Source organism: Poecilia reticulata, chromosome 16 (genome assembly GCF_904066995.2).
Source record: "Poecilia reticulata chromosome 16, P_reticulata-male-v2, whole genome shotgun sequence".
Lineage (NCBI taxonomy): Eukaryota > Metazoa > Chordata > Actinopteri > Cyprinodontiformes > Poeciliidae > Poecilia > Poecilia reticulata.
In genome coordinates, this window is record NC_088845.1 from 22,979,633 (window position 1) to 22,991,123 (window position 11,491).

The following is an 11,491-nucleotide window of genomic DNA, read 5'->3' on the forward strand; positions in this document are numbered from 1 at the left end:
TGAAAAACGGAAGTGTGGAACCTCATCTCCATGGCAAAAAAAAACCTGCTTAAGGCTCCAAAATCAACAGGGATGGCATTACAGGCGCTAAAATTGTTGCATGAATCATGTTAACAAATGTTTTTTTTTTCTTCTTTGTTTGCTCCTGTTGTTTAAAATGTTGATATGAAAGTCAGTGGGGTCAAAGTGTTCAACTCAAAGTATGACAGTGGCCGTTGTTGCACAAATGGTGCCCTGGGTGAGCCTCTTGGCAAACCGTGCTTCTGATCTCCCACTAACGACCAAAACACACAAACCACGACTCTGATATATATATATATATATATATATATATATATATATATATATATATATATATATATATATATATATATATATATATTTTTTTTTTGTTTGGAATAATGGAGTTAAGCTCTGACCCAGTCCACACGGCCCCACACGAGCAGTTGTAGTTGGAGAAATCAAATCAAATTGTGTTTGGGGCCCCATACAGGCTCTGCAGAACCTGAACAAAAATGAATCTCTTCAAATGGCTTCCTCTTTCCTCTTCCGTTTGAAGCTGTTAGAATATCTTACCCTTTTGACAGCCCCGCGGTGGATGATATGCTGATATTCCCTATCAGAGAGGGAAGAGAGGTGAGGGAGGAAATCAATAGCTTGACATGAAATATGACTGCAAACATCCCAATTACAGGCTGTTTAGAGGGAATTAATGAGGCAGGTCTTAGATACAGACATTGGCCTGTCTCGTGCTTTGAGCTGCTTTATTTACAAGCTGTCATTAAATAGAAATTGATGTTTTCCTTTAAAAGTGAAAGAAAGGCGTCTGAATTGGAATGATTAGAAATTGAATGGCTTGTAAAAATGTCATTTTTAAGCGACCCGCAGTTGGAAGAAGTAGTTTTCTACAGTAAAGAGCGTCTTCAGCACCCTGGACAGCAACTCTGAGCATTAACCCGACATGACAAGCTCGTCTTCAGAAAGCGACTGCTTTTATTTTCAGTGAACAAAGTCGAAACGCTCTCAGTCACTTATTCAGAGAGAGCAGTGCATATGTGAGACTTTTTTCTTTTGCTTCTTCTTTTTTAATAGTGATTCTCATCCGCTGAGACTTAAATTATGCTTAATTAATAACATTTGCATGCTCATAGTAAAAGAAATCTTGAAAAAATAAATAAAAATAATAATCGCAGGTCTACTTTTTTGTTTCCCCTTCGAGTTGTAAACTGTTATTTATACATTTTTTATTATTATTATTATTATTAATTATTATTTAATTCTGTGCGTGCGTTGGTTTAAATGAATCAACTGATCCGGATGTTTTACGTCTGTAACAGTTTATGAATACAGGTAAAAATAATAAAACATAAATGGATCGTGGAGACTTAACAGGCTTATCCACCTCGTTTTTCTTTTTTTTTTTTCTTTTTTTTTTTAGTCCCAAAAGAAGTCTTTATCTGTGAGTCAGTTGCGTTAGGAGCAAAAAAGTTTGTTGATAGTTTTTGGGAAACTCATGGCACTGTCTTTGGGCGGGTCTTGGTGCTGCTGCAAGGCCGCCGCACTCCTCTCCGCCTCCAGCACGCTGCCTTTGGTGTTCGTGGTCCAGGAGACGGTCGTGTTGGTCAGAGCCTGGCTCAAAGTGCTGTGCCTGAACAGGGGGTCGTGGAAAACCCCGTCCACCCAGTTCCTCAGCGTGGTGACCGGAGAGTCCTGCCGGTTGTCCAAGACGGTCACGGGTGAAGTGGCGGCGGGGGACTGGGCGAGTGAGGAGGGAGGCGCCTGGCACCTCAGCATGCAGGACGGATATTCAGTCTGGTTCAGGGACGTTGCTGTCTGTGCCAAAGACCAGATTCGAGGCTTGCCGTCTAATAATTGGTGACCCTGCTGCTGCTGCTGATGCTGAGTGTAGCACGACTTAGCCTGCTGCTGCTGCTGCATGCTGTCCGGCTGGAAGTCCTCCGGACTCGTTTTGAGGCAGGTTTTACCCAAGTCCTGCTCCCCGCCGAGAGGCACCGGAACGGAGATCTTCAGAGACGCGTTCTTAATGAGGTGCTCGGCGGAGCAGTCGCTTGTCGTCGACATGTGCGTGTTCATGTGGTACCGATGCTTCATCTCACACTCAGAGCTTTCAGACTCCAGCGTGTCAAAATCGTCCAGGTCGCTCAGCTGGAGTTCCTTATCAGCTCGACTTCTGGTGTCTGCGAGGAAAGGGAGGAAAGGAGTTATTTGAAAAAAAAAAAAAAAAAAAAGGGGGGGGGGGTTAAATTTGCGTCGGGAAAGGAGCACAACAACGAGCCCGAGCATGTTTGATTTCACATGAATCATTATTCGAAACTACCACAATCACTGAGCCTATAAATTAAAAATAGCTTAAAAAGCATATAACGAAAGAAAATAAAAATAAAAATCTTTACCAAGATGGTATCAAGACGTGTCCCTGTATACAAACTGCTTGCACAAGTCTATGTATTAAAACTCTACTGCTTATTATATGCTAATAATAGTTTTAGCCAACTTTTTTTTATTTCTCTGAATGACATAACTTTTAGAAATGAGCATTAAAAGTGTCACAGAGTTTTTATTTTTAAAACTTTATTAATATAAATGATGATAAAACCCTGAAACTTAGTCTACTGTGTTACCGTAACACTTTTTTAGTGAGTTTCAGCAAAGCAAAACACCATCACTATGAACAAAAATGTCCCTTCTAGTGGAAGTTGAATTGAGAAACATAATTGTCCTTATGTTGGGACCTCTTTAAACGGCTAAGGCTGTCCTGCTCAATAAAGAAAAAGAACAACAGTTTTTTTTTTTTTTTTTTTTTTTTTACAACTTCCTTGAATATATTCTAAGCACCTTGGTGAAGTGGCAATCATTTGAAAGAATATAAGTTATTGTAATGTTTGGTACACTGAATGTGTAGTTTAACAAAATAAATCTGAATCAACAACAAAAATCACATTCTCTTGTGCAAAAACGACAAAAAGCTTCATCCGATCTTTTTCTTCCTGCTTAGATAACAAAGCTTTATCATTTGAGCTTCATTGGTACTTCTGCTGACGTTTAAAAAGAAATGCATTTCCACATGCTTTGCCTAAATCATCCATTTTTTTATTTTACACTCTGCCAAGCAGCAAGACGTCTTGACACTAACCATCATCGGTATTCTCGCTTTTTATCTGCCCCTCCTGAGACCCCTCCTCATCCTCATCATATCTCTTCTCCTCTGAGCCCTTGTTTCTGGGCGGCCAGGTCATCTTGTTCTCCTTCTTCAGCCTCCTGCGGGCATTGGCGAACCAGGTGGAGACCTGTGTCAGGGTCATCTTGGTGATGATGGCCAGCATGATCTTCTCCCCCTTGGTCGGGTACGGGTTCTTCCTGTGCTCTTGCAGCCAGGCCTTCAGGGTGCTGGTGGTCTCGCGGGTAGCGTTCTTTCGCCTTGTGCCACCATCCATAGAACCGTATCTGCGAATAAGAGGAATACAAAGTAAACTTGGATTAAGGGGAGTGGATGTGGCTTCAGTTTTACAGGATTTGGGCGCTACGACTTCAGAAGACCAATGCTGATCCTGATGAATGTTGTTGTCTCACATTTGATACGGAGGGAAACAGAGCCAAAATGTAAACAGAGTAATGTATGCACAATTATTTTTCTCCATACGATAGCTTTCCAATATTGTAAAAGTATCTGATTTTTTTTTTTTAAATCAGTCTGCTACAATCACTAGAACTTCACACCTCTACGCCAAACATGTAAAGACAAGGGAAACAAACACTTTCAACAGAACCTACTTGACAACATCAGCACTGAAGTGTGGCTCAACTGTTCAAATTAACGTTGCCATCTGATGGCTGCCTCACTCGATCGCCACTTCCTTCACTGCATTTCCCCTTGAAGCCACACTTAGGGGAGCGTACGGACCTTTTCCCAATTTCACCTCATCCACAAATGCAAACCTCGTGCGAACCGCCATTTAAAATGCATGGTGTTGATTTTCAGTCAGCAGCGAGCTGTAAAAACTCCCCTCATGGGAACCTTTTTATGAGGCATTTATTGCTCCGTCTGGCTTAGTGCAGGTCAAGCACTGCTGAGGGAATCAGGAAAAGAGGGCAAGCGTTCACCTTCCCCTAGCCCTTGTTGTACCCTCTCAGATAAAATAGACTGTAAAAATTGCTTTATTGAGTGTAATGATGAGCCCTCAGGTAAAAGGCGGGTGCAGACATTGTGCTACTCCTGTAGGCCTGCTTGTCTCTCCCTGTGCCACACACTGATTTGTATGGGTTTTATTTCATGCTTGTAGATCTGTAAAGATTCATGCAGATGTTTTTTTTTCTTTTTTCTTTTTTTTTTTGCCTCTCGCCTTTGAATAAGAATGATTCAAAGAAGCTGCATGTCGAGATTTTTGCTAAAGTCGGGTGCAATAATTCTGCAGAACTCGAAGAACTCCCTGTAGCACTAAGTGGTCCTTTCTGACCAAGCATCACACAATATTAAAAATGGCTGCCTGCAACGTGAAGTTCTGTTCATGTTTCACTTTCTTCAGCTTCAGTGGTAATTCTCAAAGCGACCTAGTGAATGACTTCAGTTTGCATGTTATCCTAGTTTTTGTCAAACCTTTTCAAGGTGGCACACTCTTCACAGCTGTAAGAAGTCTTCAGGTTTAAATGCAAAGAGAACAGTTTTTTCTTTTTTTTTTCAGTAAAATTTCTGATCAGAAAACAAAGAGAAGTTGCGTTTTAATTTAGTGTCTTAAGCACTCGCCCTCACTTCTTAGTGAGGTGAGTTGGCTTTTCTCTAAGCCTCAATTGCAATCTATTTTTATTATTATTATTATTAAAATCAGGAGTTTGTCATCTTTCTTTCATTGTCGCCCTGACATAAATGTCACAGGACATGTGGGTCTTCCTCCTTTTAAAATCTGCACCACACTCTATGGAAACAGGGTATCACTCATCACTATACTAACTTAAAAAAATTAAATAAAATGGAAAACAATTGACATACCTGTCATATTGGTACTGTCCCAAGGTAGGATCATAAGGGTAGTAAGCAGTTGCTTGTGTGATTCCCGCATGCGCAGAAGCTGCAGCATCTTTAGTATCAAAGGTACCCTGCGAACATACGTGTGATTCAATAAGTATCTCAGTTCAACAGTAAGAAGGTTGAAACGATTGAGGACGTTATGCTTCTTTAAAGCAACAGATCAAGACCCTGACCAGTGAATGCAGGTGGAAAGAACTAGAGAAACAAATACGATTCAGCATTATGATTAAGAATAATAAAGGTTCAAATCCAAATTGAAAAAAGTTTTTCTTTTAACAGCTTCGACGTAAACTTTTAGAAACACCTTCTGACAAACGAAACAGAAAGGCAAAGCACTTTAAAGGATAGTTTTCTACTTTACAACAGTTCATTATTTTTCATAAAACCTGTCTCTCTTTTCTTTAATTCCTGCAAGAATACTTAAGCTCTTAGTTCCTTACTCAAAAAAAAAGAAAAATCCCAATCTAAATAAATTTGTTTATATTTTGGATCCATTCACTGCATCTGTATTTTTACTTCACTTAAAAAATTTTTTGACAATTTAAATAAAATCACACTTAGATTTTTCAGCTTTTCACATCTCCAGTTCTTTGTGTGATTTACAATTAAACTTCTTTTTTTTTCATCTGTTTTCTCTGCCTAAAAAAAAAAAAACGCTGAAGAAACAAACTGGCGAGACCTGCAAAGTTATTAACATGCCTGTTTTTAATTACTGGGAGGAAAAGTCTTAAGAGGGTAATCTTAGTGACATTTGTGGATGCAGGTCATTAAAGATAGGAAGAGAGAGCCTTATTTAAGTCTCAGCACCCCGTGGCTTCATTAATCAATGCCAAGAGGGAAACAGAAGAAAGGTTTACCAGCGAGTAGAAAGCCGACGCGTCTGTCCCGTATGTAACATAATTTCCATAGCCCTGACCGCCGGTGTAGGGGCTGCCGTACACGCCCAGCGCGGCCGCGGAGCTCAGTTCGTGCCTCGCGGTGGCCAGCAGCCGGCTCTCATACACGGGACAGTAGACAGGTGTCTGTCCAGACGCCGCTACCCCGGAGTCCGCTATGGATCTACCCGTGGACTCGCAGCAAGTGGTAAGAGAGTTGGTTGTCATCAGGAACTACGAGGAAACAAAAAAAAACAAACAAACACAAATACATGTTTGTCATGTCTGGACACTCTTTTACAAAACTGATATTGAAGTTAGTCAGAACTGATTTTTTAATTATTATTATTATTATTTATTTATTACAAAACTCTGCTTTACATGCTTCAGCTTTCTTACAATAAACGTGTTTTTCGTCCTTTTGGGCATGTTGCTCCTTTAGAAATGATCACATAACTCATAATTTATGCGTATCAGAAAATAAGCAACACAACACAGGAAATGGGGGCGAAAACGTTCGCGTAAAAGTGCCCTGAAGGAGCAGAAATGTTCGCCTTGATTCAGATTAAACACGTGCTTAAACAAACACATTATGTTTTTTGTTTTTTTTCTATCATCGTTCCGTAGTACCAAAAACAAAACAAACAAAAAAAGAAAAAAAAGTAATGGCAAAATGATTGTTATGGCTCAGAGCCAAAGGCAAACAGCAGCTGGCTTGTGGTGTGGCGTGTGCCGAACAAGTTGGCATGCGTGTTCCAGCGCTGATAAACATATGGTTGACGTTACAGACGGGCTATTATCTTACAGAAATCAGTGAATGGGAGGTCGAGGGAATCGGGTTACCCCCTCGTTTTAACTCCTTTTTTTTCTCCCTCCTCCACTAGAAAGACACAGGTATCACTGGCTGCAACGCGATACCTTTCCCGATAGCCGAATCTTGTCTAAAAGTGCGCAAAAAGGGATCAGGGTTTAAATCAATAAGTGACTCGGTCACGTTAAGAGGGAAAAGTCAAGGATCGCCACTGTAAAGATGCAACAGAAGCAGAAAAGAAATACGCGAACTTACTTGTGGAGCAGACGAGTATGGATATCCAAATTGTGGATATGACATGGTAGAGAGGTCCCTCGGTATCCAGAAATAAAGCGAGACTGAAGGTCTCCACTCCTGCGCAGGCTGTGGCTCTGTTTCACTGTTCCAATTGATTGGCAAGCACAGGCTCCTAGGATGCTTATAGGGCGAAGCACAGCAGCATGTTTAATTTGGGTAAAAAAAAAAAAAAAAAAAAAGAAAGAAAAAAGCAACCCTTTATGGAAAAAGTCTAAAATTAAAAAAATAAAAATGAAAAAAAAATGCTGATTTTTTTTTTTTCCCCTCCTTTTAAAGTCTGTTAAAAATAAATTAAAATGCCCCAAATAATCACTTTCTTGTCGGGTACATATTTTTACCTTATAAAAAAGTAGTATAAAGGACGTCAGCAGCTGAGGCAGGTTGTTTTAAACGGAGAGGACTCTGACGTCAGAAGTTTCCCACTCAGAAAATGACCAGACTGTAACTTTAATATGCATTTTCTGTCTCACAATGACGACACAAAAAATACACACACACACAAAAAAATAAACAAATAAATAAATAACACCCTTTAACTGAAGAAAATGGGATAATAAAAAAAAGAGAGAGATATGTACGGAAAAATATGTCATTGCACTGAGATTAATTTGGACTCCCAATCAATCAATTAGGCCAATCAGTGTCTTGACTGTGCAAACATATGTATCAGTTTAAATGCATTAGGCCGAATCAAGTGTATTCTTATCGTTCTTGCACGCTGAGGTAATTACATAAGGAGCTAATTGATTTTTAATTTCAAATTATCACATTAAGCAGGAAGTAATGCAAATTCAATTCAAGACGGAATGCGTAACGTCACGAAAGCAGTACGTGAATTATCTATCTATCTATCTATCTATCTATCTATCTATCTATCTATCTATCTATCTATCTATCTATCTATCTATCTATCTATCTATCTATCTATCTATCTATCTATCTATCTATCTATCTATCTATCTATCTATCTATCTATCTATCTATCTATCTATCTATCTATCTATCTATCTATCTATCTATCTATCTATCTATCATTTAGTGTTCGGGTCTTGTAGAACTGTCAGTGGACAGTAACCAAACACTTACAAGCCACCAAACTGCAAGGCTCGCAACCAGCTCGCCTCTGTTGCGCGCACCCTTGCTTGGAGAATCCCGTCCTGAGACATGTGGATAGCCCCGGGGGTCACTCCTCAAATTAATGATGATGTACTCCTCCTCCTTCTCCTCTTTTTTTTTTTTTTTTTTTTACCTCCTCACTCCCCTCCCTCCCCTTTACCCTCCTCTCCAGCTGGATATCTGCCTGCCGGTGACAGGTCGATTGAGAGTGATTGATGACTATCTGGGGGACTGGGGCCAACATAATAATATGATACCGGCACCTCACAATAATTGCTCGCTTTCATTTACAGATGAAAGTGGCTATAAAGGGGTTGTAAGGACAGGGAAGGCTTGCGCTTTGGCTTGGAAACTTTTGTTTTGTGCTTCTTCTTTTTTTTAATGCCGTTTTCAAAGCCTTGGGGTGGGCGGATTTTATAAATTGTCTGTTCCTTCATTCATTTTGACAAATTGAATTATAGGGGGTGAGTACCTCCAAGCAAATGGCCGCATTAAAGCAGCGAACAGAGGGGGGTTAAAAGAGATCAGCCAGCCCTTTTAATTTGCATTAACTCTAATGCCACCTTAACAACCCGTCGGAAGCGCTCAAGCGTGCACTCACTCACATCTACCGCAAATGCAGCTTCATTTTGTCTTATTCGTTTAGACTGGGGGGAGGGGGGGGAATCATTGGGGTTAATGTGACACACAGTGCATTAAGTGGGAGGCGGGGCCCGATTTATCCTCAACATCACGCCCAGCAGAGAAGCAACAGGACCGGCACAAGGTTGTGTGGTCCTAAGCAGAACTTTTCCTTTGGGGGTCTCGCTTTCCAACTTTACCCAGGGGGGTTGCGGGGGGGGGGCGCTCCGAAAAGTTTTAGGAGGAATGGTCAGATGAGGGTCACCGATAACCTTTGGGTTGCACAGCAAAGCTGAAGGCCACGAAAGCTGAAAGTCTTGTTCTTCTTGCTTTCCAAGGTGGGTAAAAAAAAAAAACGAAAAAAAAAGGAGAATAAGGAGCGAAAGAATTGGAAAAGAAAAATGTACTTTGTTCAGTAAATCATGCCAGTCAGACTTTATAACTTCCAACTTTAACTTCTTTGGTGTTAAAATAATTTAGGGAAATTTTTTTAGTAATAAAATTATTTTTATTTTTGTTTTCACTCACTCACTCACTCACTCACTCACTCACTCACTCACTCACTCACTCACTCACTCACTCACTCACTCACTCACTCACTCACTCACTCACTCACTCACTCACTCACTCACTCACTCACTCACTCACTCACTCACTCGGAAAATGAGAATAAACAAAACTTTTTATCATTATTTTTGTTGCTCAATTTATTTTAAACATACGCTGTTTTAAGTTGGACCATACTGTCATCACAGGTTGGGATGAGAACTTTTAAAAAATAGCTAAATGTAAAGGACAGAAAATTATTTTAATTAGGTTTGTAATTATGAATAAACTTTGCAACTTGATGAAACCTGTTTTTTGTTCTCTCATACATGTTAAAAAGTAAGTGTCCCCGGTAGCCAACTGTCTACTCCATACTGGCACCACAAGCTTTATGTAATCATACCCATCGTGGAAATATTGGGAATATTGAGGTCCAAGATTTAACTGCTTATTTATTTCCAAACAAGCATTGTGGAAAAGTGTGACAATCATTCGTCTATATAGAAACAGTAAGAACAGTAAAAAAATGTTTTACAATAGCATTCAAATAGCATTCAGATATCAAACTCAAATTATAAAGGTCTACCTATGTTTGCGTGTAACTGAGGCAAAGCAGTTACTTTTTGTTGCTCAAGAATGATTCGGGCCTCTAACTTCCAGCTGGAGACCCTGGACTGCTGTAAATATCTGCAAAGCTGTAGCTTGTAAAGTGTTGATTTTTTTTTCTTTTACTTTGTAGCATTTCTCTTTTTTTTTCTTACTTATTGATTATATTACCAAGGATCTCTGGCTCTGTCCACTATTTGCATACACACCTACACTTATGTAGAATGAGGCAGGCATATCCTAAAAGAACGGCCACCACCCGCTCTCCTCTGGTGTGCACCTTTTCATTATCCACTGCGTGATCCACTGTTATCAGGCACACATAATACAATATTTAGGTGCACCAGTGTATGCTTTTAGACATAAAATGAAGGCGACGGCAGGAGTTACTGTTTGTTTAGCGTTTAAAGATTCAAACAGAAGCTTCTGCTTTTTCCCTCACTTGAACAGATGTGGGCAAGAAGGAAAGAAGGGATGCTTTCAGTGCAAATTGGAGCAAGTGAAGGATAAAAATGTGTGTGTGTGTGTGTGTGTGTGTGCGTGCGTGTGTGTGTGTGTGTGTGTGCGTGTGTGTGTGTGTGTGTGTGTGTGTGTGTGTGTGTGTGTGCATATGTGGGGGTGTGTGTGTTTTCTCCTTATTTCAAGACAAAGAGGTTATCCTTTTAAGCCTGTTTGCATTTTCACAGGGTTTCTTCCCCTTTCAAAGGAATTAGACACGATCTTCAACTGAGAGATGTAATCTCTTGCATGTAATGCAGATGAATAGGCAGGTTGGAGATGGTTTTACTGCTCAGATTAGAATAGATAAGTGTTCTGCTGTGATCAAATGTTGGAGCATTTATCATGTTCAATGAGCAACATAAATCAGCCCACTCACTCGTGAAGCCTATTAGACTATGTGTGCGCTTCGTATCCTGGCAGTGCATTAATGTGTATATGTTTAATAATGTGTTTCCCTGTTTGCAGTTGGAATTTTAGAAAGTTTAGATTCCAGTGTTTTCAGAGTGGACATTCCCAAATTGTGATCTTGGATGCATTTTGAAGCAAGGCAACTAATTTGCATCTCCTTCCGAACTGAAAGTCCAGAGGAACATTGTAATCATGAAGGTGTCACGTTTATGATAATCTGTCATTGATTAATGAGACACAAAGGAGGAAACTGAGAAAGTGGTGTGAATGTGTTTTGGTCCGTCTGTGTTGGCGAGTTAAAGACAGACACATAGCTAAGACCCAAATTATTCACACTGATTTAGAATTAAGGTGATTTTCAGTTCTTGCTTATAGGAAACGAGACAAGCATCTAAAGTCATTTCTAAGGTAATTTCAGGTTTTGACTAAATTTTATTAAACAATGAAACCGACATTTATTTGTACCTTTCTCAGTAATCAATATTAAAATGCATGGGCATTACAGCATTAACATCCTTCTTGAATTTGCATCTTTTTATATATTTCCACTGGTAATTTCACAGTTTACCAGATGACCTCCAAGTCCTTTAAGTTGAAAACCGTCCATGTCTGGCAAATTCAAACTTAGGACTCTGACTTTGCTCTTCAATAGGTGAATATTACTTC

The 11,491-nt window shown here is 39.8% G+C and overlaps 1 protein-coding gene across 1 annotated transcript; it reads right to left on the reverse strand.

Annotated features, from left to right (window-relative positions):
• Positions 1-402: 402 nt before the first annotated feature.
• irx4a (iroquois homeobox 4a) lies at positions 403-8,780 on the reverse strand. The gene is made up of 5 exons (XM_008432177.3): positions 6,986-8,780; positions 5,902-6,153; positions 5,006-5,112; positions 3,155-3,465; positions 403-2,198 (listed from the first exon to the last, which is right to left on the reverse strand). Exons 1-5 carry the CDS (start codon positions 7,028-7,030, stop codon positions 1,474-1,476), a joined length of 1,440 nt encoding a protein of 479 aa, XP_008430399.1. The 5' UTR covers positions 7,031-8,780; the 3' UTR covers positions 403-1,473.
• Positions 8,781-11,491: the final 2,711 nt, after the last annotated feature.

What these genes read in the sequence shown, in the direction of transcription:
- irx4a (XM_008432177.3), bottom strand. Translation starts at nt 7,030, where the DNA reads ATGTCATATCCACAATTTGGATATCCATACTCGTCTGCTCCACAA. An exon ending in CATACTCGTCTGCTCCACAA is followed by an intron (nt 6,154 to 6,985) that starts GTAAGTTCGCGT and finishes GTTTCCTCGTAG; the next exon opens with TTCCTGATGACAACCAACTC. An exon ending in CGTCGGCTTTCTACTCGCTG is followed by an intron (nt 5,113 to 5,901) that starts GTAAACCTTTCT and finishes GTATGTTCGCAG; the next exon opens with GGTACCTTTGATACTAAAGA.